The 26,662-nt window shown below is 51.3% G+C and overlaps 10 protein-coding genes and 1 non-coding gene across 11 annotated transcripts; 3 read left to right on the plus strand and 8 right to left on the minus strand.

The window, feature by feature from the left end:
• Positions 1-499: 499 nt before the first annotated feature.
• PMZ80_007548 (uncharacterized protein) lies at positions 500-943 on the plus strand (the record flags this gene model as incomplete). Its single annotated transcript, XM_064875956.1, has 1 exon — positions 500-943. One exon carries the CDS (start codon positions 500-502, stop codon positions 941-943), a length of 444 nt encoding a protein of 147 aa, XP_064728220.1.
• A 553-nt stretch (positions 944-1,496) lies between these two features.
• PMZ80_007549 lies at positions 1,497-1,595 on the minus strand. Its single transcript has one exon. It is a non-coding gene; the product is annotated as a tRNA-Val (tRNA).
• Positions 1,596-2,377: 782 nt separating this feature from the next.
• On the minus strand, positions 2,378-3,267 carry PMZ80_007550 (uncharacterized protein; the record flags this gene model as incomplete). The annotated part of the gene is made up of 2 exons (XM_064875957.1): positions 2,378-3,128; positions 3,260-3,267. 2 exons carry the CDS (start codon positions 3,265-3,267, stop codon positions 2,378-2,380), a joined length of 759 nt encoding a protein of 252 aa, XP_064728221.1.
• Positions 3,268-4,060: 793 nt separating this feature from the next.
• PMZ80_007551 (uncharacterized protein) lies at positions 4,061-5,752 on the minus strand (the record flags this gene model as incomplete). Its single annotated transcript, XM_064875958.1, has 1 exon — positions 4,061-5,752. The coding sequence occupies one exon, from the start codon at positions 5,750-5,752 to the stop codon at positions 4,061-4,063; it is 1,692 nt and encodes a 563-aa protein (XP_064728222.1).
• Positions 5,753-6,926: 1,174 nt separating this feature from the next.
• PKH1 (serine/threonine protein kinase) lies at positions 6,927-9,520 on the minus strand (the record flags this gene model as incomplete). Its single annotated transcript, XM_064875959.1, has 2 exons — positions 6,927-7,277; positions 7,328-9,520. 2 exons carry the CDS (start codon positions 9,518-9,520, stop codon positions 6,927-6,929), a joined length of 2,544 nt encoding a protein of 847 aa, XP_064728223.1.
• A 1,480-nt stretch (positions 9,521-11,000) lies between these two features.
• Positions 11,001-12,395, plus strand: PMZ80_007553 (uncharacterized protein; the record flags this gene model as incomplete). The annotated part of the gene is made up of 1 exon (XM_064875960.1): positions 11,001-12,395. The coding sequence occupies one exon, from the start codon at positions 11,001-11,003 to the stop codon at positions 12,393-12,395; it is 1,395 nt and encodes a 464-aa protein (XP_064728224.1).
• Positions 12,396-13,608: 1,213 nt separating this feature from the next.
• Positions 13,609-16,260, minus strand: PMZ80_007554 (uncharacterized protein; the record flags this gene model as incomplete). The annotated part of the gene is made up of 3 exons (XM_064875961.1): positions 13,609-15,883; positions 15,931-15,969; positions 16,163-16,260. The coding sequence occupies 3 exons, from the start codon at positions 16,258-16,260 to the stop codon at positions 13,609-13,611; spliced, it is 2,412 nt and encodes an 803-aa protein (XP_064728225.1).
• A 1,965-nt stretch (positions 16,261-18,225) lies between these two features.
• On the plus strand, positions 18,226-19,797 carry PMZ80_007555 (uncharacterized protein; the record flags this gene model as incomplete). Its single annotated transcript, XM_064875962.1, has 1 exon — positions 18,226-19,797. The coding sequence occupies one exon, from the start codon at positions 18,226-18,228 to the stop codon at positions 19,795-19,797; it is 1,572 nt and encodes a 523-aa protein (XP_064728226.1).
• Positions 19,798-20,039: 242 nt separating this feature from the next.
• Positions 20,040-20,951, minus strand: PMZ80_007556 (uncharacterized protein; the record flags this gene model as incomplete). The annotated part of the gene is made up of 2 exons (XM_064875963.1): positions 20,040-20,111; positions 20,193-20,951. 2 exons carry the CDS (start codon positions 20,949-20,951, stop codon positions 20,040-20,042), a joined length of 831 nt encoding a protein of 276 aa, XP_064728227.1.
• Positions 20,952-21,478: 527 nt separating this feature from the next.
• PMZ80_007557 (uncharacterized protein) lies at positions 21,479-22,429 on the minus strand (the record flags this gene model as incomplete). Its single annotated transcript, XM_064875964.1, has 1 exon — positions 21,479-22,429. One exon carries the CDS (start codon positions 22,427-22,429, stop codon positions 21,479-21,481), a length of 951 nt encoding a protein of 316 aa, XP_064728228.1.
• Positions 22,430-22,743: 314 nt separating this feature from the next.
• Positions 22,744-26,406, minus strand: PMZ80_007558 (uncharacterized protein; the record flags this gene model as incomplete). The annotated part of the gene is made up of 1 exon (XM_064875965.1): positions 22,744-26,406. The coding sequence occupies one exon, from the start codon at positions 26,404-26,406 to the stop codon at positions 22,744-22,746; it is 3,663 nt and encodes a 1,220-aa protein (XP_064728229.1).
• Positions 26,407-26,662: the final 256 nt, after the last annotated feature.

The raw sequence follows: 26,662 nt of genomic DNA on the forward strand, positions 1-26,662 counted from the left end.
GCAGTGGGTCTGAGGCTTTGCTCAAGACAGATATACACAATGCGAGGTCATGATGGTGTTCTACATCTCCTTTCCACAATATCGCCCTCAAAAAGGTGGATGGCTTTCGGGACAGAAGGTGCATTCTGTTGAGGTTGGCAGGCCCACCTCTGTGGCACGCTCCAACCATGATTCAGGTGAAGAGAAGCTGATGACTCCGCTCAGAGCCTGGATTACCTTCTCATATCGCCCGCAAGGACATATCGGTCATCAATGTCATAGCAAGTTCAGCATGCGGAGGCCGGACCAGAACGAGTCTCCATCCGTCCTTGAAACATGCTACATTAGGACGGAGAGCTTGCCAGACTGCCGTTCGGCTGGACAAACATAGTCAGGCTACCAAGCACAAAGCATTGGCGTTTCGCAAACACAACAATCAGAACAATCTGTTATGGGCATATGGCATAGCACCAGCCTAGTCAGAACTTCTCTCTCCTCATACAGCACATCACCAGTGACGATGAGCAATACCCCTGACACACCGAATTGGCACTCTGATCAGCCACTCATCAGCGTTCATACGAAGAGGTTCGTTCTACAGTCACACATTTCAGACGAGACGAAGGAAGCTTTTCGGGGCAACGTTGTGAGGGATGCCACATGGGACGACTATCCCAAGAAGAGGCCGGAATTTGATCACAAAGTTCACCGCCGGATCATCAAGGAGTTACTGCGGAAGTCCTCCAGAGACGGGAGTGAAGACTTCAACCAGATCGCCGTCATGTCCTATCTCGGCGACGTTGGCCATCGACTTGGATTCCTGGTTCCCTTGTTGATATGTGCGCCCTTCAAGAACGACGATTTGATATCTGAACAGCGTGAAAAGGAAATAATCATCGAAGCAGGCTTCGTCAAGGAGCAAGATGGTAGTGCGAAGCGCGCAAGTGCGGGTAGTCAACATTGAGGATGATGGACTTGCTTCCGCACCACAACAACTTGAAGCAAGCAATGCGAACGTCCTCCCGTCCTGCTTGGCCCGCAGTGCGCCCGCCAGCCGCGCGACTGACTCTCCTCGTAACTGCTCGCGACAAACCGTGCTACGGTGCCCCCCTAGAGCGCTGGAACGAATGGCGTGGCGGTCAGGAGCCACTCGGACCACACAATCATAGACACCCCGAACACCATGGCATTCGGCACTCGGGTGATGCGAGGACGCCTACGCAGCGTTCAAGATAGGCAAACCACAACGCCTGGCTGGCGGCATCGTGGCTGTACTCAAACATACCCCGTGCTCCAAGAGAATCATCCTGCGTACACGCTGGTGGCATTTATACTCCTTCCGTAACTGCTCGTAGCCCTCGAGTGAGATATCAGGTATCACTCTCTCCTCATCGCGTACAGCACCTGCCGTAGCTAAATCGGGTGTCTTGCAAAAGATCTCTGCCGTGAGATTGAAGGTTGAATCAGCAGAAATGCAAAAAAGATGCGGTTCCGAAGGCATTGGACTCAAGTTCTTCTACAAACGCCCGGAATCGAACCGGGAACCTTCTGTGTTACGGCAAACTTGCGTTGAGCGAGCTGTTAGACAGAAATCATAACCGCTAGACCACGTTTGCCAGGACAGTCGAGTCGCAGCTCGATATGTTTGTCATGTGACCACAAACTTTGTCTTTCAAAACTATGAAGAAAGATTTCCACGTTACCGGAGTTCAACCGAGCGCCAAGAGGACCCCTAAGCCATCACGGAGCTGTGTCCCTTGCCTCAGGATGCCCATCGCTTTCACAACTTTGCTCGCTGGCTCCTCAATTTCGATCCATTGTCCGGCTTTTTGCTCAGCTTTGGATCGTTCAACAACAACAACTTCGAAACCATTCTCAACGAGCCAAAAGGCTGCTACACAGCCTGCACCTCCAGCTCCACAAATGAGAACTACTCCGGATGATATTGTGCGTAGTGAGTGTATTTATTTTCTGACTTGTTGTAGTTGTCAGCGTTTGTTGCTGCGTAGCTACTTTGCCACAAGCCGGCATCAGCCAGCTTTATCTACTGTACTTTCCTACGTGTTTGGCTCAGGTCATATCGATATCATGTATTGAGCCTGTTGCTCGAATGAAGTAAGCTGGCGGAACCTCTGTTTTGTTCGGCTACAGCGACCATGTGTCATTTATCGAGCTCAACTCAAGAGCTGGCCTAGAGCCTTGTTCGCCTGAGTGCCATAGAATCCGACATTGAGAGTAACCACACCCTCCAGCCAAGATAGATCAACACCAGCCAAAATCGAATTGTCTTGCGCCAAGAATCGTGCGACGCGATTTGCTACCCATGTCGGCTTCTCGTCGGCTACGACAATGTCAGCCAAACACACCTAAGGTAGGTTACATCAAAATACTCACCGATTCAATGACCAGCCTTCGGTACCACATCAACCTCCAAGTTCGCAGAAACAGGCGCAAAGGACGCCTGCAATAAGGGTTCTAAGCCAAGACTCGCCTCACCACCCAAACCCAAGAGCGGCACCTCCAACGTCGACCCGTTCAAATGTGCCCGGAAGAACGTCGCATCCTCATATACCGTCCTCGCCGCAAGTGGACCCAACATCGCCCTAAGAAACCCCGGTTTCGAGATACTACTCGCATACCGGTCCACCGTATCCTGGCTAAAACTCTCCGGGCCCGAATAGCTTCCGTGGAAGAAATACCACTCGAGGAACTGCTTCTCCTTCCCACGCATCAGAAATTCAGCCAGGTCAGGCACGGAGAAGAACGCCAGCTGCCAATTCTGGTAGGTGTCCCAATACGGTGCTGGAGCTGAAGTCTGCTCGTATCCGAAACCGGGGAGGGCGTATTCGGCTAAAACGAGGCATTGAACGAGATCGGGGTGCTGGATTGCAAGAGCTGCGGCCATGCCTGCGCCTTTGTCGTGCGCGAAGACGTAGGTGGAGGTTATGTTGAGGAAGTCTAGGACGCCTTTGAGATCGGATGCTGAGGCTGCGGCGGTGTAGTTGATGTTTGGTGGGATGCTGGAGTCGCCGGCGTCACGATTGTCGGGTGCGATGACGGTGTAGTTTTGGGCGAGGATGGGGCCGATGTGTTGCAGGTTAGGCTGTGTTGGGGGTTGCCATGGACGAGGAGGAGAGGTGGACCGCTGCCTGTGTAGCGGAAGTGGATGCTGACATCTTCTAGAGCTACACGGCCGTGCTCCCAGTTGTCGAACGGTGTGGTGGCGATGGTGGTGGGAATGAGAGTTGCAGCTATGATGGTAGCCGTGAACAAATTGGACGCGAACATGGTAAAAGGAGTAAAGTGTTCAGGCAGCTTTGTCAAGGCTAGTCATCACCGATGGGAGTTCTGGACCGATGGCATGGCAGGACATTGTACTATGCAAGGCTTTATCATCCGTGTATATGGCACCGGGCCAACATGGTATGTCTCCGACTGCTGATGAGAGCAACACTTACTAGTCGATGAGCCAACAGCATCCTACATGACCAAAATCCTACTTATCTGCTTTGGCTGTTAGGCGTCTCCGCAAGATCAAGGTGAGCTCCAGCTCTGCTTAGTTGACGCCTCCAGCGCTGATCGTGGTATCTTCACTGAGGTAGGTGTTAGGTCGTGCATCAGGTACTAACCGGTGTGCACGCGCAGACTCCTATGCTTACAAACGGAGATTCCTTCAATATTTGGCCGAACGAACGACTGCAGCTCCACTCTTACTTGATGTGCTTCACTACCTTTCCGAACTGCCTCCTGAGGACCTGCTCAAGCTCTGTCATCTCCGAGACATGATGAGCTCCTATCGAGAAGCGGACGTGGCAGGAAGGTTTCGCAAGGTAACATATCTGCATAACTATATCACAGGCCTGTTATCCTGCTCCTCATATTGCTCACATACTCCAACAAGAAAACCAAACATCAGACCGGGTATCGTCATCGCCTCGCTGCCAAAATGCCGAACTAGAACCACAATCATAAAGCATATCAAACATACAAATCATCCAACATCATGAAATCGTAACGAACGTTGTGCTTCCATCTCTTCCCTGCCACTCTCTACATCCTCATTCCCCAACCACCCACCCTATCACCAAGGAATATCCTCCTCCTCAACCTTAACACAAGTCAAATACCCCAACCCCCCACCCTGCCCATCAGCCATAGCCCTAACATCCAACTCCAAACAATTCCTCGTCAACGGCTTAACCATGTCCCGCGCAATATTCTTCAACTGATCCATTTTCCGCTCGAACCGTCTGAGGTTATCCCGCGTGTATAGCGATGAACCGCTCCCTGAGGATGTACCCACGGGCTGAAGTTTAAGGAAGCGCTTGAGTTCCTCGTGTGGGAGGTAGGATTGAGCGTTTGTGTTGCCTATGAGTCTGTAGATTTTGCCTGTTTGGACTGCGGGTGCGGGTGGTTGTTGCGCTTGTTGCGCTTGTGGCTGCGCCGGGAGGCTGGTTTGTGTCGCGCTTGGCGGGGCGGCCGACTGGTTACTCCCTGGTCTTGAGGCATTGGCATTCCCTGTGTTCTTGAGTATCCCTCTGACTTCGGGCGTTGTGTTCTCTGCGATCCACTGGCGGAAGAGACTCATTGCGAGCCAGCCGAGGTAGTCGTTGCTGGGATTTACGCGTTCGCCTCGACTCGTGGTAAGTGTAAGTCTGAACAACTTCGCTTCAACCTTCGACTTGGTTTCTTCCAGTTCGTCGACTTTGTCCTCTATCAGGTCTAGTACAGCTAAAGGCACTTCATAGCCCGTGCCTGCATTTCCCGGCTTGAGATACGGCTGTGCAGCCGGCCACTGCCCTACCACATGCGTAAGTGCTTCCGAGAAGATGACCTTCGATCTCGCCAGATAGCCGAGTTTCAGGTAGCTGGGTGGGTACTTTGCGATCTGCTTGAACAGGCGACTCGAGAAAGCGAGCAGATGGTGCTCTACCCTTGGTCCCACGACACCCAGTGCATCGTACATATCCGCTAGACCGAGCAGGGATTTACATTCGCCGTACGCACTGGCGATGTTGACTGTGTTCAGGATCGGCGCGTAGTTGTAGAAGGAGCGGAAGAGGTTGTCGTAGTCTCGTATTAATGGGTTTGACAGCGCTGGATCCGGTGGCACGGAGAGATTCGCTGCTGATTGGGAAGCGTGTCCAACGTGTGATGGGCGCGACAAATTCGCCATGGAGCGGAAGAAGGAGTGGGATGTTGAGGATGGTGGTTTCGGTCTCGCTTGTGCGGCTACCGGTGGCGGCGCTGATGTTGGTGTGAATTGTTGGTATTGCGGTGCTTTTTGTACTAATATCGGCTCTTCGTCGTCGTTGACAGTAGCCCAATTCAGCTCATAGCGCCATCTCTTCTGACTTGATGCTGTTCTGCTCGCCTGCTCAGGTATGATATATGGTGTCGAGGCAGAACCCGAAACTTCTGATCCCGAATGCTCTTCACCTATTATGCTCAGCGCTTGCGCCTGTTCCGGCCTCTTCTCGCTCGCAAGTAATTGCGCATGCGTCCTTGACCACTCATCGCTCATTCCAGCATCGAAGAAGCCGGAGAATTGTGCGAGCATAAGTCTATGCAGCAGATATCGCTTCTCTTGCCCATCGCATTCAACCACTATCTCGACATCTCCAGTTTGCGCGAAGAAAGGGAACTCGTTCTGGGAAGGATATGACGGTGCGCCATGTCGTGTCCTGCTTTGGTGATGTCGATTCCGGCTACTTCGTGATGTTACTGATGGTGCTCTCCTCGAGCTCTCTGCTATTTCTGCATGCGACACCATGTTCGTGAGGTTATCTGTCGGGTTTCTCCAGGCGTTCCGTGCACCTCCCAAGGATGTGATGGTAGGTGCACTCATATGACTTTTCGCCGCATAGTCGTATGGTCTCAAGACGGCACCAGCCCAGAATCTACTGCGCAAACCGGCAACTCTTCATAGATCGCGTGGTAAGGTAGTCGTGTAGGTTCGATAAAGTCGCGCGCTACTTCGTCGCCTCGAGAGCAAAATGTATTGCCTACGTCACCTCGGATTGCCTGCTGGTCGCGGTGGTCCTGTATGAGCGCAAAGATGGTGTTGGTAATCGAAGAATCGCCGCAGCTCTGTAATGAGAAATCACCAGATCGTGGAATAGAAATCGCAAGTACCGACTCTGAGATGTACCAGACACCTCCATCGACATCTCAACCACAACAAAGACACGCCATGACACGGCAGCCAGCATGAACACTCCGAAACAGCATCAGTCCTCCACCAGGATCTGCTGCAGAGCTCGCCTTCACCGTGCATAACCGTTGCTAATTAAGTTTAGTTCCAAGCGTGCTCCAAGCCCCGTTAGGCTAGCTCGGACATCCCGCCAACGATCTGTGTCCAAAGGTTTGGATCCGAACCAGCAGCGATCAAGAGCCCCGAAACATGCAGCAGGTGACTCGCTGGCCTCTTTGTCCTTGGACGCTGGCAGGCAAGCGTACCCAATGGACAATGAGATTCATAAACTGGGATTGTGAAATGTGGCAGCTGAATGCAAGATGGTTGATCATTTTTTCACAGCCACGATTTCTGGATGCACACCTTGCAGGTTCTTTTCATCATTACTCAGGAAGGTATAGATAGCCTGTACTTTTGGCTTGATGCCTAATAGTATTATTTCCTCAACTGCCCGCTGCGAGGGTGGTATGTGCCACCTCTTCCATCACAATAATATGGTATCGTCTCTCTATACAAAGTTCTCACCCGCCTCATCATAATGCACAATTAGAACACCAACCAATTATAGACAACTTTCTTCATCGCTATGACTTCTGCTAAACGCACTGATGCTGAACCACACTAAGACAAAAGGGAATGCCGCTGAAATCAATTATGAATAAATGCTGCTGGGGTTCGGTAGACCAAAAATCAAGTTCCAGAGGTTGCGATCTTCACGTCGCATATGTGTTGCGTTTTGTGCGTGGCTCGATCAGAATACTGCCGTTAGCCCGCTCTTGCTTTGCCGCTTGCTAAATCGCTTGCGACCTTTGAGGGAGTCATTGTCTCCCATTTGTGTATTTTGCTTTTGCAGAATCCCTCTATGACTCTGCGTCGGCGGTGAGGAATGTTCGAAATCGGTGTGTTCTTGGTAGGTGTTTGCGTGGCTGAGGACACCCGGCGTCAGAGTTTCGTCTGCTTGGGCATTGCGAATCTGTGATTGTGTGTTCACGAATTCTTTAGCTTTGTCGACGGCTTCGAGCCATTCCTTGGTGGATATGGCAGAAAGATTCATGTCGGAGGATTTGGACAGGACTTCTTCGAAGGTATAGTGCTTGTCGCGCTGCGAAAAGTTAGCTTATCAATAAGAAAGATCGGCCGTCATTCACTTACTGTGCTCACGGTCCAGTGTGTCGTTCCCTTCGAATCCATCGAGCTTAATATCTCTGTGCCAGGCGCTAGCAGGTTGATCTCCGATTTCGACTTCTTCTCTTCACCGCCGGCTGCTGCAATTATGATTCGAGCACTCGACGTCACCATCACCAGACGTTGCCTTCTTTTGGTTGTGTTACCCCCAAAGAATCTCGAGAATTTACTGCCGCCGTCATTACCCGGACTGCGTGGTCCCTGCGCCATATTGACGGACAGGTTACCAAGCTTGAGTATACGCTCATTGTTCTTCGTCAGCACAGGTGACCATTCGATGTCCAGCTGACTAGGCGGAGGAAGTTCCGTGATGACCCTTGGTTTTGCAGGTTTCGAACCATTCACAGGTGGCATCATGGTCGGTTGTGTGCTGTGTCCTGGCTCGCCAGCGTTTCCAAAGCCGTCATCGCCACCGTTCAGTTTGATAGGCGCCCTTGGTGGAGGCACATATGCCCTTAAGCGAGGGGCTTTCTCCCTCCACAAACCGCGACCCCAATTTATGCCTCGAAAGAAGTCATGCGCTTTGATGTTCTCGAGTGATAACCTTAGGTGAGGATCCAGGACGAGAAGTCGCTCGACCAGATCGCGGGCTGTTTCTGGAAATCCAGTAGGGAAATCGTACTCCAGGGCAACAATTTTCTGGAAGGTCAAGTATTCGTTTGCGGCCTTGAATGGCGGACGACCAGCAAGCAACTGGTATATTATGCATCCAAATGCCCACAGATCGCTGGCCTTGCAAGCATTTTTGTCGGTCAATAATTCTGGACTGACATACTCTGCGGTCCCGACGAAGGAGGTGGCACGGTCGCGTAACTGTCCAGCATCTGAGTCGTAGTACGTCCGTCCTGATGCATCCTGATGCGCCTCGAGCATTTTCGCAGTACCGAAGTCGGTAATCTTGATGTGCTGTTGATCGTCCATCAGGACATTCTCAGGCTTCAGATCACGATGTATCACTCCTTTGCTGTGCATGTACGAGATTGTGTCCAAGATTTGTGCTCCATAGAACCTCGTGCAGTCTTCGTCAAAGGTCGTCATGCGCTTGAGTACTGACAGCAGTTCTCCTCCAGCGCAGAGATCGAGCACAAAGTAGAGCGACCGCTCGTCTTGGAAAGTGTAGTAGAGTCTTACAACGCCGGGATGGTCTGTTAACCTGTTCAAGGTCTCCTTCTCGATGTTCACGTATTTTACCTTCTTCTCCTTAATGATATGCCTTTTGTCTAGGACTTTTATTGCATACTGTTTTTGTGTACTCCTGTCTAGTGCAGCGAGCACGGTACTGTATGAGCCTTCTCCTAGTGTTGTGCCAAAATCGAAATCCTTGACGCCTTTTTTGATGGCCTTCAACACAGGCTGACCATTGGCGTCATACTCTCTCTGCACACCCGTTGCTGCACCTCTATCTTGCCATTCTTCCGCACTAGACAATGGTCCTCCCTCGAGTGCATAAGGAGAAGTAGACAGGCCGACTACGGAGTTGGGAGTGCTCGAAAGTGGTGTCTGGTTTGTTGGGGTCGAACCGAACCTTGAAGACTGCATGTTACGAGATGGATGTCGCTGAGGTATGCCGCTGGCCTGGCTGTTTTGTGGTGTTGACCGGTATGGCCTCTCACCATATGTGTCTGTCTGTGGAGTTCTCCTTGATACACTTCGCTGAGGTGTGCTTGAGGCGGTAGTGCCCTCTCTTCTGCGCGAACCTTGTCTTGTGAGCCCGTTCCCAGTGTTATTGACGGGCAGCTGTGTGTAGTACATGGACGTAGGCCGGCTTGACTGCTGGCTTCGATCTTGTATATTTTGCGGCATCATGGCAGGATACTGAGGGAACTGGGCCTGCTGTTGTTCCTGGTAAGTCAATGGAAGATCTGACTTCTGGGGGTATCTCTCGATGCGTCGCTGAGAGTATTGTCTTGGAGGAGGCTGGTCGGTTTGGGAAGGAGTAACATAGCTATTCTGCGGTGTCTGCTGTTCGGCTGGGGGTGACACAGGTTGGTCATTCGTGTATTGATTCCCAAGATAGCCCTCGGCATCAGTGCTGGCAAGCGGTGACACGGCAGGCAAAGAGGGCAGCGCATTCGACGACGTCTGAGGCTGGAGAGGTGTTTCGGGCGACGAGTCATCAGGATTGGCAATCCGCAGTCGGCCCAGAGATAGATCATTCATGGTGTTAGGTGGCCGGTGTCAGATGCCGTACTGTCTGGAGGGTCTCGGTGGCTTAGGCCGCAGTCGGTGACGTGAGAGTCCTAATAGGCAGTTGTCCGTACACACTGAGGATGTCGCCTCTGTGGACAGAATGGTTGTCTCAGACTCGCAGAAAGTGTGGCATAGTCGTGCTCAAAGTCGCAGGCTTATCGCATCATCGCATGATCATCTGAATCGACATTCGGTTTGCGGGGACGTCGTGCCAGTAGAAAATTGTATAGGTCAACGTAGTTTATTAGCTCTAGGTATGAACATGGATAGATTCAGTCTCCGAATTCTCTTGGACGTAGACTTAGATTATCGAAGCGAGTGCGGTTTTTGTCGATAACGAAAGACGGTGCTGCTAGGCAGAGGAGGCAAGTGAGTACGGAGTATACGTACAGTAGAAATGCTCAACGGCTGTACAGAAACATATCCATCGAGACTGGAACTGCGATGGCAGCACGCGAATAACAATGTTCCGAATGATGAGATGGTACATGCGAAGCCGGCCTAACCTTGCAAGTCTTCAAGCCGTAACTGCAAGCCCACAAGCCTAGGAGCCCGCAAAGAGATCAAGCCCCATCAAGGTTCAAAGCCAACAAACTTCTTGCTCGGTCTTTCGAAAGTCTCTTCAACGGTGCCCCAAAGGTCTCTCTGTCGCTGTGAGAGTGGCCACCGGGCTTGCAACACCTCGCTGCAATTTCCTACAAGCTTTGCTGAGCTGTTCTGTATCCGCTCGTGTCGTCCACTGGCCGCCTAGTTCGGATCATTACGTAGCATGTCTACACCATGGAGCAGCAATCTTGTTGATAATCTCGACAATACTCTGCTTACGACTATCATCGCGCACGCAGAGAGACATCATGGTCATCAACTCTGCACGCCTACACTGATAGTCGGCAATGACACGAAACAGTTTCAAAAGGTACAGAACTTAAGGACAGTGATGAAGGAGAGAAGCAATCGATACAATGTGATCCAGGGTGTCTCAGAACATGTCGTACACACCGCGTACACCGCTGGAATGCACTTGATGGCCGCAAAGCTGTTCTGATGAAGGTTCCTTCTCGTTATTCACCTTCATGCTGAATCTAATGCTGGCTAAATATGCAGAAGCTACCATTCAAGTTCGGCAAGAATGATGTGACGCTCAATCGCAGGCGCATCGCAGATTTTACGGGAATTACTACAGCAGTAGCATGGTACAGCATGAGTCCGGTCGTGCTTGCCCAGATGTCTTGTCGAGGATGGAGAGGCATGAAGAGGGCGGCTTCCCCATATCTTGAGTAAGAAGGATGCATTTGCCGTACTGGATCTCTGTCAGCGTAAGGTAGGAGCCATTAGTACGCCATGATACTGAAATCACTTGTGGTTTACCTGTTTTGTGACCAATTCTATTCCTTCACTGGCTGTGATTTACCTGGCCCAAAAAGTGGTAGCCACTATCATTGCCTTCATAATGATCCGACTACCAGCTACGGGCATTGACATCTCACAGAATGACCTGAACTTCCATCTACAACAGCTTGATATCTACCAAGGTCTATTGAAACAAGGCTTCAAGAAGAAGGAGATCATCAGGTACTTCAACGATAAACAGGCTCAAAATGGAGAGCAAGGATCACAGCATGGAGGCTCCTTGACACCTGCACCGTCCACTTTCGATCTCTGCACAACCTCGTTGTATTCGACTGAGTCTGAATTGACTGCATCCGACTCACGAAACAGCTCGTTGAACAACAACATCACCAGCAGAGATCATTCAAAACAATCCCCACCTGTCAGCCCTCCAACCCTCAACACGAACCCGGCCTCCAAATCGACCAGCATCGAGCAACGTAGCAAACAACATGCACCGAGACAAAGTTCACTTCTTCGATACGCTCATGGCATTTCCTCAGAGTCCCCTCCGGAAGAGTTCAATATCAAGGTTCCTTTCTCCCCTCGGTCGAATATCACTTATCGTCCACGCAGCCAGACGTATTCATACGATCAATCGGAGCTTGGTGAGAATGACATAGCCGGTATAAGGACACCTGTAGAAGAACTCGAGCACTTGTCACTAGATGATGAGCTGTTGCCAACCAGCGTTGAATCAACAAGGACAACCATCCGGGTGGTGTCGAATCTACGACCAGAGGCTGAGGCCTTCACTCCGCTCTATATGCGTCTGAAAGAGGAAGTGAACGCCTTGGTGAAAGAACAAAATAATGGCGGCTCTTCGTCTCCTACAGAGCAGAGATCCTTGCCGAGCTCGCCCCCATTGCCTTCGCAACAACTCGAAGGTCAAAACGAGCGTTCATCACCAACACTGCCACCCATTCCTGGAGTTCGTTCGATCCTGCGGCCGAAAACTCCTGAAACAGCCCAAAGGCGCATGCATCAGCAGTACCTTGATGGCTCATTCACTGTCTATGACGACTCCAGACCTGCAAGACTACAACCACAGACACCTGCGGATCTCCAAAGAGGCAACCATTTCAACGAGTTCAACGCAGCATATACAGCTCCACCAGGCATGATCCGCACTCCAATGACAGGTAGTCGACATGGCCACAACCCTCGCCAACCATCCGGAGACATGAGTCCAACAGCACGAGCACTGCTCATCAGGGAACGAAGACAACGCGAGTTCGCCCGCAGTGCACATATCGAGGGCCTCAGGATCGGACGGATGCGAGATGGGGCAAACAACAGAGAAGAAGAAGCAGCTGCTAATGCGGTCGACGAAGCAAATCTCTGGCGCGAGGACCTCGATGCTGACAGTGTAGGAGATGAGAACTCTGAAGATGCAACCACCATGCCAACATTCCGAGGTATCAGGGCCATCAGTGGCAATAGGAGAGTTTTATAATCGAGTTGAGTCTCACATGCTAGTTAATCAGGTGCTAGTTGTGCTGCAGAGTTACAAGTAGGTTTGCAAAAGAGGTTACAATAGCTACTAGTGTGCTAAGCACACTCAAACATGTAGCATAATCAAAATGCACAATGCAGTCTCACCTTGATATGCTACCGAGCATAACCAGCCCATGTAGGAAAGAACGGAGAATCCAGCTTTCATGGTTTCTTCCTTCGTGCTGCCCCGAGCAGCTCCATACACGGCCCCATCTATGTTTCTCGATGGGAGGTATACCAATCCTCCTCTCTGCTTCGGACCCAACTCCGACCAACATTTCCATATCCTCAGTCGTAGATATGCGGAACCCTTCTTGCGGCGTTGTCATGCATGTAAAGTCGTGCGTGTTTCACATTGTCTTCTTCCCATACGGCTTAGCTTTCGGCGACATCACCCTTGATCCCTCTTCTTCCTAGATCATGCCCCAACTTCACTAAGTCCCCCCGTCGACTTCCCCTCGATGAGTCTCACTACCCCGCTCAGACAGGCTCTTAGCTCTCCGTCTGGATGACCTGCGTTCCTCTCGTTCGGCATCGCCTCGAACGTGGAGATGTACACTATATCTAGAAGCAGACGACTCCGACGCTAGAGACGAGGTGAAGCTCCAATGCGAATGTTCATTCTTCATGTGGAACGATAAAGCCTCGTCCTGGTGTGTCTGATTGTGGTGTTGCCCATTGCAGATGGCTTGATGGTGGGGACTGCATCGATCGGGCCCGGGTGGTTTGGCGCAGACACAATACGCACTGGTTCAGGATGCATACGAATCTGTCCACCAGACTGAAGACGTGAGAAAAGTGCTAGGTATCAACCAGATAAGGAGGTTTTTGCGTCTTGCGATGCATTGGCTTGTTCTATCGCGTGTCTGGCGGTTCAACTGCATGACATATTGCGTACTGCAGTCTTCCAGTAGTCTGTCGGTCGCTCTTTCGGAACCTCGAAACATGCGTCGCGAATGCTCAATGAGGCCTGTTCAATCAAGCAGATTACCCTATGGCGTGCTCTGATATAGGCATAAGCTGAACAGGGGGCTTTGAGGTGGGGCGTTCTGTCATGCACAGCCATGTGACGATATCAATATTAATCGCACCTGTAACATTTTTGGGGCTTGACCACCTTCTGCCGAATGATTGTCGATAATTCATGATCAAAGAGGTCTGCAAGTGCCTCATCACATCGGCTGTGTAGCGTGAGGTAACGGTGTATGATCGACCAAATTCCAGTTGATCGCACTAGGGTCGAGCCTGGGATGTGGATCTAAGTTGAACCCCATGAGGGACATGCGAGCTTGCGGATCGAAGTTGTTACCACCGAGGTAGTAATCGGAGCCAACAGGGAATTGCTGTCCTGGAAACGCAGGAAGGAAGTCATCCACAAAAGCAGGCAAAGGCATCTGGCCCTGAAGATCTGTTGGGAGGGCTGTCGTGTAAGGGACTACAGGTGCTGAGTTAGGGATTGAAGGAGTAACTGATTCATCCTTGATTGGCTGGGCAATGTGACTCGGATCGAATACATGTCCAATACCAGGATTCGATATCTGTTGGAAAGGGTTCGCTTGAGCAAGGGCCATCTGATTCGACGAGGGACCAACTGCTGCGGCGTTCTGAGTGACACTGTGCGGACTGAAGTGAGAATGTGCACGAAGGTGGGCATCAACCACCCCTTTCATGCGTTTCTTGATGATTGCATCGCTTCTTTTTAAGCCTGGCATGTTGCTTGCACTGCGCGATATGACGTCGAGAAGATAGTCGAGACCGATCCTCTGTGATGTGACGTTGTGGTCTTCGTCAGGGCGTAGCTCTCGCTCGAAACGAAGGACTGATATGGTGGCTGCCATGTATGCACAGTAAGCATTGAGATATGAGATCTGGCCCAGGCCGAATGTGTTAGCCTGAAGAACGAGAAGATCGTGAATGGCCCCGGCCGCGAAAAGGCAGGTAGAGTAGGACCGAGCACTGTGTTGAGCTCGCACGTCTTGCGCGGCTAGAACAATTGGCCTGTGAAGCAGTATCACTGTTGTGTGATAGAGTAGATTTAGCGACATGACGTGTATAGGTGGTGCGAGGCTAGGCATCTGGTCGATGTTTACCTGCAGGTGAGAAGGCAATGCTAGCCACCAACCATGCAAAGATCTAGATATTCTCATGAAAGGCTCTTCATTGCTTAGCTTAGCATCAGCAGGCTGTGTGACCTCCGTTCGCTTTCCTGCGGCCTCTGCTGAGTAGATGTTTTGCATGAGATCATTGATGATAATGCAAAGCTTGCTAAGCTGCTGAAAGCACGAGACGATGTACCCAGGTGTTGGCGGATAGTGAGGCAATGCTCGAGCCTGCGGATCAGGTGCTTCACCGTAATATGGAGACCAAGGCGCCGTATCTGTAAAGTCGTCGAGGAACGAAAGGGGTACCTCATCAGTCAGAGGAGTAAATGCTGGCATGCGACCAAGGTATAGACTCAGTACCTTGTCCCACGTGTAACAGCTCCAGAACAGTCTTTTTCGAATCTCGATGTCTTCGTTCGAGAGGCTTTTGACAAAGTTCTGCAGTTTGTCGCTCGGCAAATGAATGCCCATATCAAAAGCCATCCGAAACGCCATGCCACCGTACATCCAGGCTTGCGATGCTCTCCCGAAGACAATCTCTCTAGCGGATTGCTGCAGTAGTGCCTGAATGGTTGATATTGAACTCGAATTCATCGTCTCCATGGCAAGGCTCACACGAGCGTCATGCGTGGTTTGGTGCATGAACTCTGTAGGAGTGTACCTTGTGTTAAAGTGCTGTTGGTAGATGTCATGGTTCAGGAAACGAGCACAGTGGGAGGTCACGACTTTGAGGAGTGTCTCGGAGTAGTAGGGTGGATCTGGCGAGCCAGGCTGGTTATTGACCAAAGTCATTCCTCTGGTAAATGCTGGCCGGTACACGAAAACGAATAGAGGATGTATCCAGCACCAGTGGAACTTTAGAAGCTCCTCAGATACTTCTTTGGGCAGGTTCACACGCGGAGCTGTGTTAGCAATGGCAAAGTCTTCTAGCTGTCGTTGCTGTTGAGCATTCTGCCTCAGATCCTGCCTAGCTGATTCTTCTTGATGCTGCGATCGTGGGCTTTTCATCTGCTCCGGCGACATTTGCACAGCCTGAGCCAGATTAGGTGGCTCATGAACAGCTGATGTAGATCCATGAAAGGAGATTGAGCCACGGTCATCGACGCTGATGTCTGCCTCCCACTTGACGGCTCGAGGAGAACGATAGGTCAAGGTGCCGATTCGACTCTGCTCCGATTGTCGTGTAGATGAGGCTGCGCTGATAGCTGGAGACGTAGCCGGCAAAATCTTTTTTTCCTCCGGATGAGAAGACTTGTTGACCCATACTTGAGTCTTGCAGGACTTGAGCTGATTTCGAAGAAGTTCTACTTCATCCTCAAGTGCGCGTACATAGGCCAGGGAGGGACTAAACGCCCGTCAGCGAGATGGCACGAAACTGGATGTGCGACTTACGGCTTGTCATAGACGCATTCATCCTTGTATGCGATGCAGCTACCCGCTGCGTCAGTCCTGACATCTCCAGGAGAAAGCAACCGGTACGAGTCTTACGTTGTGCATTTAGGGGACTTGCCATCGCACTTTGACTGTATTCGAATAAGATCAGCACTGCATCACATGGATGTGCAGCAAGGCAAAGAATCGGGCAATCGAAGCGCGAATCATCCACGACCATCACTCACCTTACGCCTGCGACAACCTGCGCATGTCGATTTTCGATGTTTTGTCATTGACTTGCGATCTATCGGATCCGCCATTTGATGAATCGGGCGGCTGTTCGTTCATTGCGTAGGAAAACGTTATGATGCAACGGCAATATGGGAGCGGTGACAAGGATTTGAAAAAAGACGAGCCGACCTTGGTATTCTATAAACTACAGTACAATGCAGGTCCGTCGTAGCCGAAGTTGTGTATGTAACACCGGCATTCGAAGCTTGTGAAGCTTCGGAGCTGAGGAAAACGTGGCAGCCGCGGCCAGTCAGGATGCCGCCCAGGCGCCAACTTTGTTGAGTTGGACAGCCAAGCGGAAAAGGCCAGCGCTACTCGAGGACTCGGAGGTGACTGGAGCCCATGTTCTCGCCGCGCACGCGACTTTTCTTCTTCACCTTCTTCGCGTCTTCTACGAGCATAAGGAGTTGTGTCGTGTTACAATCTGTCTTTGCTACCATCACTGTTACTATGACCACAGGCTGATTTGCTAGAAATAGTTGACGGCGCTACTGGAGACCGATACTCGCTCGCCGAAAGTCTGCGGTGGAAGTCAAAGGTCTGCACGCTCTGCAGCAGCAAGGTCGACCCGCGTCTTCGAAACGCGTTGTCAACGAGTTTCACAAGATGATGCGCCTCGTCCCTTCCGTTGCCATCGAGGTCGTGGATGCCACGATACACAGCGCGGTTGTTGTCGTCTTTGCTGGTGCCTTCCACCAGTTTGAAAAGTCGAGATCTGGAGCAGGCAAACTCGTTTTGGAATATGCCAAACACTTTCTGAGCCAGATCAGCATCCATCAAGCATTTGATGTGCGGGTGCTTACCTTACTGTACCAGGTCCCAACATCCTGAGCTGCATCGCTTTCGACACAAAAGTTGACAATGCAGATTCTTACCGAAGGTTTTGCAGAACACCCTTTCATCGCTTGCAGCTGCAAGAATTGCCTTGATACCACACTAAGTTTGTGTTCAAACATGTCCTGCTCACGAAGCGATCGGTTCTCTCGCAAAGTCGTGTAAGCAGGATCAGCACCTGCTGACAGCCTGTCCATCTCATATACTGCTAACCAGATGCTGTCTTCGTTCCTGGACTTGTAACGGTAACCGTTCGAGAAATACCCCTTCCCCAATTTGAGCCGTGCAGGGCCATGTTCTGTGTCGTACCAGTTATGAAAATCTGACAGGTGTTGCGATGAAGTTGGTTTGGCAAGGACCAGCAGTATGCCAGGCTCATCACATTGATCCAAAGCAGACATCGGTCGAAGTTCACGACAAGAAGCTGCTTCCTGTTGAATATGACTAATGATATGGGCAGCTATTGATCGGCACAATGCGAAGGTCCTAGGCCATTTGGAAGCTTAAAGAAAGAAGCATATGCCTTGCGGAAGCTTTTACAGCTGCCGCGTGCCATGGGTCTATCCTAGGCCATTTCAAATGCCATCTTCCTGTCCAGGGTGTAACAGGTCGCTGCATGGGGCAGATGGCTACCGTATCTGTGCTTTTCGGGCAGTGGCCGGTCCAATCAGAAGCCACTTTGAGCAGCGGTTGGTTCGTGCTAAGGATGTCCGGCAGCCGTAATCAAGCTTAAGATATGCTCGATCATTCCCTCGACTTTCTACACGGCGCCGTCCTTGCCGACCATCTTTCATTCAACGCTCAAGTAAAGATCTCGCGTCTCTTTCATAACTTGTACCCCTTCATATCCTTCTTGCACTGGCCAGGCCGGTACCAAGGATGCCATGAACGCTAGGCATACAAGCGCCGGCATTCGCCAGTCGCCAAGACCGCGTTGGCCGCTGGTTGTCACGCGCTTCTTTATCAATTCTCTGCTCCGGTAGCTGAGTCGTCGGCCAAGGATATGAAGTAAGGCATAATCACGAAGGTGTGCTATAGCGATTGCGCAAGCCATCAAAGACGAAGATGAACCGATGATTCAGACAAGAGACGCACTGAAGATGTGCTCCGGCACGAGTTGATTCTAATCTTGCTCTCTCCTTTCACAATTCTGTCTCCAGTCACGGACAACACCCATCAAACCTCGAGATGTCCCTTCAAGAGCACGTCATGGAGGATGAGAAGTCAACATTGCAAGGCAAGCAGTTCTTCGAGCAAGTGAACAGCGTTGGTACCTTTCCGTCGACTGGTGTACCAAGACACGATCCGGACAATCCACTACTTTGGCCGCTATGGGTGAAGATCATGGTTCTGACACAAGTCTCTCTCCTGGCAGCTCTAGGAGGTCTCAACACGGCGACAATCAACCCAGCACTAGTCGATTTGGGAGAAGAGTTTGGACTCAGCACCGTGAGGGCGTCCTACCAGACTACAGTCTGCATTGCGCTGAATGGTGTTGCCCCCTGGCTCTGGATACCCCTGGCAAACAAGTACGGTAGACGACCGATCTATCTCTTCACTACGTTCCTCGGGTTTGCATCAGCGTTAGGCTGTGCCTATGCCACATCTTTCGGCACCCTCGTTGTCGCAAGAGTCTTCAATGGTTTCTTCCCGGTTGCATTCGCTCTTGGCGCGTCAACAGTCACAGATCTCTTTCCCTCACATCAACGAGGTCGAGCAATGGGCTTCTTTACGGTCATAATGTCTACAGGAAGCCATGTGGCTCCAATTTGCGGTGGCCTTGTAGGAGGATATTTCGGTTGGCGCTGGATCTTTAAGTTTGTGAGCATTGTGGATGCTATCATGTTCACCACGTCTCTTTTCTGCCTGCCGGAGACACTCCACGCACGACCAGACGAGGCTGAAGGCGCTGGCGATGGTCAAGTGGCCAAATCAGGCGCTCATTCGCCTCCATGCATGCCAGATGAGCACACGCCGTTCAACAAGCAGACATACCCCTCACACCTGACCCTCTTCTCACCTCTTCACCGCACATTGCCTACCCTCCAGCCCCTCCACTTCCTCCACAACACCCTCGCAATATCCTGGTACCCATCCATCCTCCTCCCAGCCCTTTACTACGCCACGAACTACGGCTTCGCCTCCATCCTCCCCGCCGTAACCGTCGCCGCGATCTTCTCTGAAGCCTACCACTGGCCAACCCTCACAATCGGCTTGACCTACGGTACGGCTCTAACCCTTGGCGGTATCCTCGGCGAGTTCAGCGCCGGCTGGATCGTCGACACGCTCCTCATCCGCGCTCAACGACGGCACATCGCGTCAGGAAAACACGGCTCCGTCCCACCCGAGGTGCGTCTGCGCTGTATCTGGCCCGGCGAGGTCATAGTCACATCCGCCCTACTCATCTACGGATTCACACTGCACTACCACGCCCAGGTGCACTGGTTCGCGCCCATATTCGCGATTGGACTCGGGTGCTTTGGGCTGCAGATCATTACCACGACGTGCTATACCTACTCCATCGACTCCTATAAGGAGAACGCTGCAGAGGTGGCGCAGGTGTACAATTTCACGAGGCAGATCATAGGGATGACGTTTGCGTTTTATGCGAAGGAGCTGGGGGATAGGATCGGGTTTCAGTGGTTGTTTGTTTTCTATGCTGGGTGCGGAGGTGGGCTTGCATTTGTGGGGATTTTGCTTGTGATGTGGAGGGGTGAGAGATGGAGGGGAGTGTTTAAGGCAAGAAGGATGAAGATTTGAGAGCCATGTTCGCCATCAACTTTGCTTCTTCGCCCTCTGTACTGACCTGCTACAGGTTGAAGGCTTGGACATCGCCCAAAGCAGTTCCAAACATTCATACCATCTGCCAGACAGCTACACAACAAGTGTTTATGCTCGGTCGTCAATGCCTCTGCCTGCTAACACCCCTTGGCTTGCCCTTTCCTTGCACCGACTGTGTCCCATCAATCACCGGGATCTCCTTAATCGATCAGACCACATGTTCATTTCTTCTTCATCCTCATCAGTCCCGCAACGAAGAAAATAAATCTCGCTTCGAGGTTGACGAACAACTTCTATCGCCTCATGTCGCTGCGCAACAATGATTAGCATGTTATATTTCGACAGCAAGAAGCCAGCCCATAATGAGCACTTACCAGCAACCGTCTCCCGCAAAAGGTTTCACCGAAGCGGAAACTGATCCTCATCTCCGTGAAGAAACGAACCGATGGTAATTCCTTGTACCGCTCACTTTCCCTCATCCACTTGCCAAAGTTCTTGAAGTCGTTCTTCGGTGTATACGCCCGCGACAGCTTACACGGCTCCACAACACCACCAATGTTCTGCGAGGAGACGTATTCATCTTTGTCGACAACCATGACCACCTCCTTCAAGCTGGGATATACCCCAAAGCCTGATGGTCTAAGCATTTCCAGGCCATCGTACTCAACATTGTCATCATCGCCAAGGACAAGCATGACTTCTTCGACATTCCGATTCTTAATCTCCGGCACCAGCATCGGTAGCAAATGCGCACATCTCGGCGGACTCTCAACTCGTTTCATGCACATTCTGCGATAGAATGGTTGTGCTATTTGCGAAATCAATTGGCAGGTCAGCAAGATGTTTGGCGCAGATTCGATTGGGAGATGAAATCGGACGTGCCAGCGGCGGCTTCGGCTGAAGAAAGCGACTGCGGCTTCGTGTGTGCGATCTATGATGATTGGAGAGTTGAAGGCATCGCCTTGGATAAGCCTGTAGCTGGTGAAGCCTTGCTTGTTGCCTATTAGGAATTCGATGATGAGTTGGAGGATTTCGGTGGGTAGATCGGTCAGGTTCAAGGGGAGTGTTGCTGTTCTTTGGGTTGTCACGGTGTGAGTTCTTGAGAGGATGACGAGCGCCGCCAAAGCTTGCATGGCTGTCAAGGTAAAAGAGGCCAACTGAGCAAGCGACGTGATAGACAAATGCGTACCTGTGTAAGAATGCAGGAAATATTGAGGCCACAAATGCGTGCGGTGAGGCGCAGCCCTGTCGCTCGGAGTGAAAAATGATCTTCACTCTCCACAGATCACGAAATTGCTTGTCTGCACCGTCATTGTGCGTAACGCTTGGTGCTTGCCCATGGCTATAGCATTGAGCGAAGTGTTTGAAGTGCAAGAGGGTGCCTTTCCAGCAGTATGGTGATCATCATATTGGCCTTGTTCGTCTATGTGGGACAAATCAATTCACACATACAGGTAAATCTTGCTTCCAGCTAGGCATACTAGAGCCCAGCTACTACGATTTCCTGGTGTATGATGCACATCTCAAAGAGAACGCCTGTTTCCACTCATTCAATTGAGCATACCCCTGGTGTCTCAATACTGACAGGGTTTGGACCAACCCGACTCCTCAAACGCTTTATAAGCAAACAATGACAGAGCCTCCAGCGTAGGTCGTACACCTAGCTCAGGCCTCCTTCATATCTCTGCTCCCGCAACTTCATCCCACTCCCATCATCAACCCACTCGTACTTTCTCCTCTCCTCCGTGAGTAGCTTGCCGTTGAGAGGAAAGATGGAAGTCAGATATCCCGTTCTAACCCACTGCTGCCACTTGTGCACCTGCATACGCAAACACTTGGTCGTAGCCACCTGTAATCCAGACCCCTCCCTAGATTCTCTCTCCCCATCGTATCTCATCTCCACATACAGCTTCAAGTCGCCTGTGGGCTCCCCCTTGATAATGTTTCCATCGGCAGTATACCATGTCTCGAACGAGCGAAATGGGCGCACAGATTTTGGGAAACGATCTTCGCACTCCTTGTCGGTATCTGTTACAAGCACCAAATGCTTCAAGTTCGAATAGGCTTGATTGTCGACTGAATGGAGGAATGGCACGTCTTCCCAGTTGAATCGTAAGCGCAGCTTAGAGCCCCTGCTGCCAATATTCATAAAAGCAATCTCGACGTCTTCGTACTGGAGTGCTGGCACTAGGTCTGGGAAGCAGTGGAACACCTCAGGTGGCGCCTCAATTCTCTTGAAGCATATCTTCTGGTACAGTGGGAGAGCACCATCGTGTATCCGCCTTGATACCAGTAGAATGCTCGGTGATGCGCTTCCTGGCAGATGATACTTGACTTTGAAGGCTGATGACAACTCGCGTGTATGAGGCTTTAGCCGCTCGCTTCTTTGGGTCGCTGATACGCTGTCGCCTGCGTCGGTTTGCTCGTACTTGTCACAACTGACCTTGCCTGAGCTGGATCCGATCAAGTATTTGTAGATCATCGTCTGCAATTCGAGTGGAAGCACGGACAGGTAGTCCCGACCTGATGCTGCGGGTGCTTGAGATCCAGCAATCGCTCTCCGCTTTGTAGATGTTCTGATAACCGGGACCCGAACTTCGACAGTCGGCATTGTGGTTTTGGGCATCAGACTTGATATGGACAGCAGTCTGTACCTCTAGGGATAATTTGCGGTCTCGGTATGTGCGCGCGCAGTCAGCACAAACCAACAATCGTGACGCAATGGGTCAATGATATATATTGGCTGGTGTGACGAGGCACCATGCACTTGGTTTTCACTCTCGCTCCTGAGTGAAATCGCGTCACTGATGCGATTCTGTGACTAAGATTGAGTAAAACCTAGCGAGTGTCGAAGATGATTAGTGCCGGGCATCGACTTAAATTGTCGCCAGCAAAATAATCGAATTGTTAACAATAATAGTCAGACTATGTGGTCGCTTCCTGAGATGCTGAGCGTGTTCTCCTAAAAGTGACCTCAGGCAACCTCAATGCCAACGAACTAAGTACCACTGAGACACTACTACCTGCCATCGCCGCTGCCGCCCACACAGGACTCAATCTCCATTGAGCAATCGGAAAGAAGACACCGGCGGCAACTGGGATAAGTGAAACATTGTACACCGCAGCCCAGGCAAAGTTGAGCTTGACCCGGAAGAAAACACGCTTGGCCAGTCTTACGAGATGCAGGATCGTGGTGAGATTCGAGTTCAGCAAGATGAACGACGAGGATGTAAGAGCTATGTCGGAGCCGCTGGATAGAGCGATGCTAACATCTGCTGCGGTGAGAGCAGGAGTGTCATTCGTGCCGTCGCCAACAAAGCCGATGATCTTTCGCTTGCCTTCCGAGGAACTTTGCTGGAGTTCCTGAATGTATTGTGCCTTGTCCTGCGGGAGGACGCCAGCTCGAATGTTGCTGACTGGGATGTCGAGTTGTGACGCAATAGCTCGGGCTGTTACCTCATTGTCGCCAGTGCACATATGGACGGCAACGTTTTGCGAGCGAAGCGCATGGAGCACAGAAGGTGCTTCTGCTCGAATGGGATCGCTGATGGCAAAGACAGCCGTTGGCATGAAGGTACCTTCCTGGTGGTTGCGAATGGACAAGATCGCCGTCGAGCAGCCAGTGGACTGGAAGCGACTTAGGGAAGACGCCAGATAGCTACTCGCTGGCGCCACCAACTGGCGCTCATTACCAATAGTGGCCTCATAAGTGATGTCGTTAATGCGAAAGGTGCCTCGCATACCGCGTCCGGGTTCCTCACCAACATTCAGAACGTCGACATTTTGACCACCTTGCGCTAACATCTTGTCGATACAGTACTTGGCGATTGCCTTTGCGATTGGGTGAGTGCTCGACTCTTCTAGGGCTCTGGTGATATGCATAGCAAGTTGAAATTTGTCGTCCTGATCCTTCTCATCAAGCATCAGCATATCTGTAACGCGCATCTGACCCTCTGTCAGGGTGCCTGTCTTGTCAAACACAATCGCATCGAGCTGTGACGCTTCCTGGAAGGCTTCGCCGCCTCCCTGCACGAGTATACCTGCCTTGGCTGCAAGACCACCTCCAACGAATAGTGCTGTTGGTGCGGCCAAGCCGAGCCCACAAGGACAAGCAACAACAAACACGGCAATGGCGAACTCAACAGACCAGAACGGCCAGCCACCTTGGTCCACATCAAGCCAGTCGCGTGGCAAGACTCCTGATTGTCCAAGAGCAAGCCAGATGACCCAGGTTGAGATAGCTATGAGTGTGATGATTGGCGTGAAGTAGCTTGTAGCAATATCGGCGAAGCGCTCAACTGGAGCTCTTTTTGCTTGCCCGCCTCGAACAACAGCGATGATCTGGTCAAGCATTGACTTGCCGCCTAATTCCTTAACTTGAATCCGCACTGGATCTGACACATTGACTGAGCCGGTAAGTATTGTGTCGCCACGAACTTTCTTGACTGGCCTTGATTCTCCGGTCAACGAGCTTTCATCAAATAAGAACGAGCCTTCTTGGTCAACGATGCCATCGGTTGGTGGTGAGGCGCCATGAGGTATGCTGACAATGTCCCCAATCTCCAAAAGATCGATGGGCACGCTTCTTTGGCTGGGCTTATGACCTTCTTCCCAGGCATTAGCTTCGGAGTCAATGAGCAAAGCTTCGGATGGCCTAAGCTTGCCGAGCATGGCGACGGCATCTCCAGTTCTCGACTTGCTGTAGGCTTGCAAGTACTTGCCGCAGAGGATGAACAAGGTCAAGAATGTCACCGTATCGAAGTAGGTAATCGAGTGACGGGTGCCCATACCTGAATGCATTTCATCTCGATTGGTATGCTTTGTGGCCGCCATGATGAGGATAGCGAGTGATGAGAAGTATGCCACGGATGTGCCAGCGCTGATGAGAAGATTCATGCTGCCAAACCTGTAAACACGTCGGACGAGAGGCACTTTGCTTTTCGGCCGCCATAACGACCAGATCTCTTTTAGAGCTCGAGTATGGAATATGTTTGCGCCATAGAACATGACTGGTGTAGTGAGTATGAACATCGCCCAATCCATCCTCATAGCATCTCCTGCCCACATTGGCTCTTCGAACCATAGTCGGGTAGGATCATCCTCAGGGACCAGGCTCATAAAGACAATACCGATGACGAAGCTGGGTATGGCTGCCACTAAGGTGAACAACAAGTGACGAAGAATACGACCACTCTCCTTGCGGTGTACCGCGTGAGATCTCTCCTCCATGCTGGGTGGGTGATAGATAGAGGCCACGATGACCGGATCGGCAGATTCAATAGTGTATTTCAGTCTCCTAACGTTAAGCGTCGACGTGGGTTTGTAGCGAATCGTGAGGCGAGGCTGTTTGAGCGACGGCTCGGACAGCATCTCTATCTCCGTACTGAAGCTTTGACGAAGCTTGTTGAGGATATTCTGTGGACACGCCGAGCAGTACATGCCCGTAATCTCGAATTCGACGGTCCGGAATTGTGCAGTTCCTTTTTCGGTGGACTCTTCCTCCAAGAATTCCACGAGTGAGCCTTCGAAACCAACGTCTTCGATTGCTTCCAGCACTTTGTCAATCTGTGCCTTGTCCTGCAAGACAACAGTAGCAGAGTTACCCAGAAGATCAACGTTGACAGAAATCAAACCCTCGGCTTGCTCAATGCCACGCGTCACAGCAGCAACACATGAGCCGCAGGTCATTCCTTCGATGCTGAGTTTCGCCTGAACACGGCTGTCGGCAGGAGGCTGGTGGTCTGATTCTACATTGTCAATGGATGCCTCAAAGCCAACATCCTCGATCGCGTCGACTATCTTGCTGGCGTCTGAGCCTTTTCCGCTGAACTTGATTGTTGCATTGTTGGACAACAGGTTCACCTGGACATCTTGTATGAAGTCGACTTGCAGGAGTTCGGTTGTGATCGCGTTTGTGCAAGATGCACAAGTCATACCTACAATAGAAACTGTTGCAATGTGTTGGTCTGCGGAAGACGCCGATCGTGCATTTTCTTTCTCGGTTGCACCGTCCAGCAGAGCATGAGGGACAGTCTTGTTGATGGAGTCACTGTCATGACCTTCGCCACTCGGGCGAACACCAGCTTCAATTTGAGACACTTCGCTAATTTTCCTCTTTCGCGAGATTTTTGACCATACCCGGGAAATCGTGCCTTCCTTCGGGCTTTTCTGGCATGCTTTGCAGTTAGCAATGTGTCTTCTCTGCGCCTTGCTCATGAACAACGAGGTTCGCTTCTGATGCATGAGCTGGTCAAGTTTGTCAGATACATCATGGGTGCTGACCACACGACCTGAACTATCACTAGTTGTGACATGGCGGACTTCGAAGGCAGCATCGAGGAGCACGTCAGCGATGTTGGACGTAAGTCCTGGCTCGTGCTGAACACATATTGTATGGCTCAGAAGGTTCACATCGACCTTGAAAATACCGGGCAGCGGCTTGATAGTATCTTGCGCGTGCGTTACGCAAGAGGTACAGTGTAGGTTCGTGACAAATAATGTCGTTGTCAGAGTATCTGGCGGAGTGGCTGCTGCGGCAATGGCTCTTGGCGAGAAAAAAGCCATGCTCTGTATCGTTTTTCTGCTCATGGTTCCGGGCGGCGAGGTTGTCAGTAACGGTTTGTGATATCTTCTGGATCTGTTGTGGTCTCGAGTAAGTTGGATACCGCACGTAGAGGCTGCTTGTCGAAGTGGCGCGCTTTTGACGCGTTGGAATGCTCGGTGTAAATGCGAGCTCAGATAACGGCTGGGAAGAATGATGCTTTGACCTGCAAAGCTGGGAAGATAACGATGGCAACCGAACAATAAGGAAAGTGCAAGAAACAGAGCGGAAGGGACGCAGGAA

Source organism: Knufia obscura (genome assembly GCF_036327395.1).
Source record: "Knufia obscura strain CCFEE 5817 isolate CBS 148926 chromosome Unknown scaffold_9, whole genome shotgun sequence".
Classification (NCBI taxonomy): Eukaryota; Fungi; Ascomycota; class Eurotiomycetes; order Chaetothyriales; family Trichomeriaceae; genus Knufia; species Knufia obscura.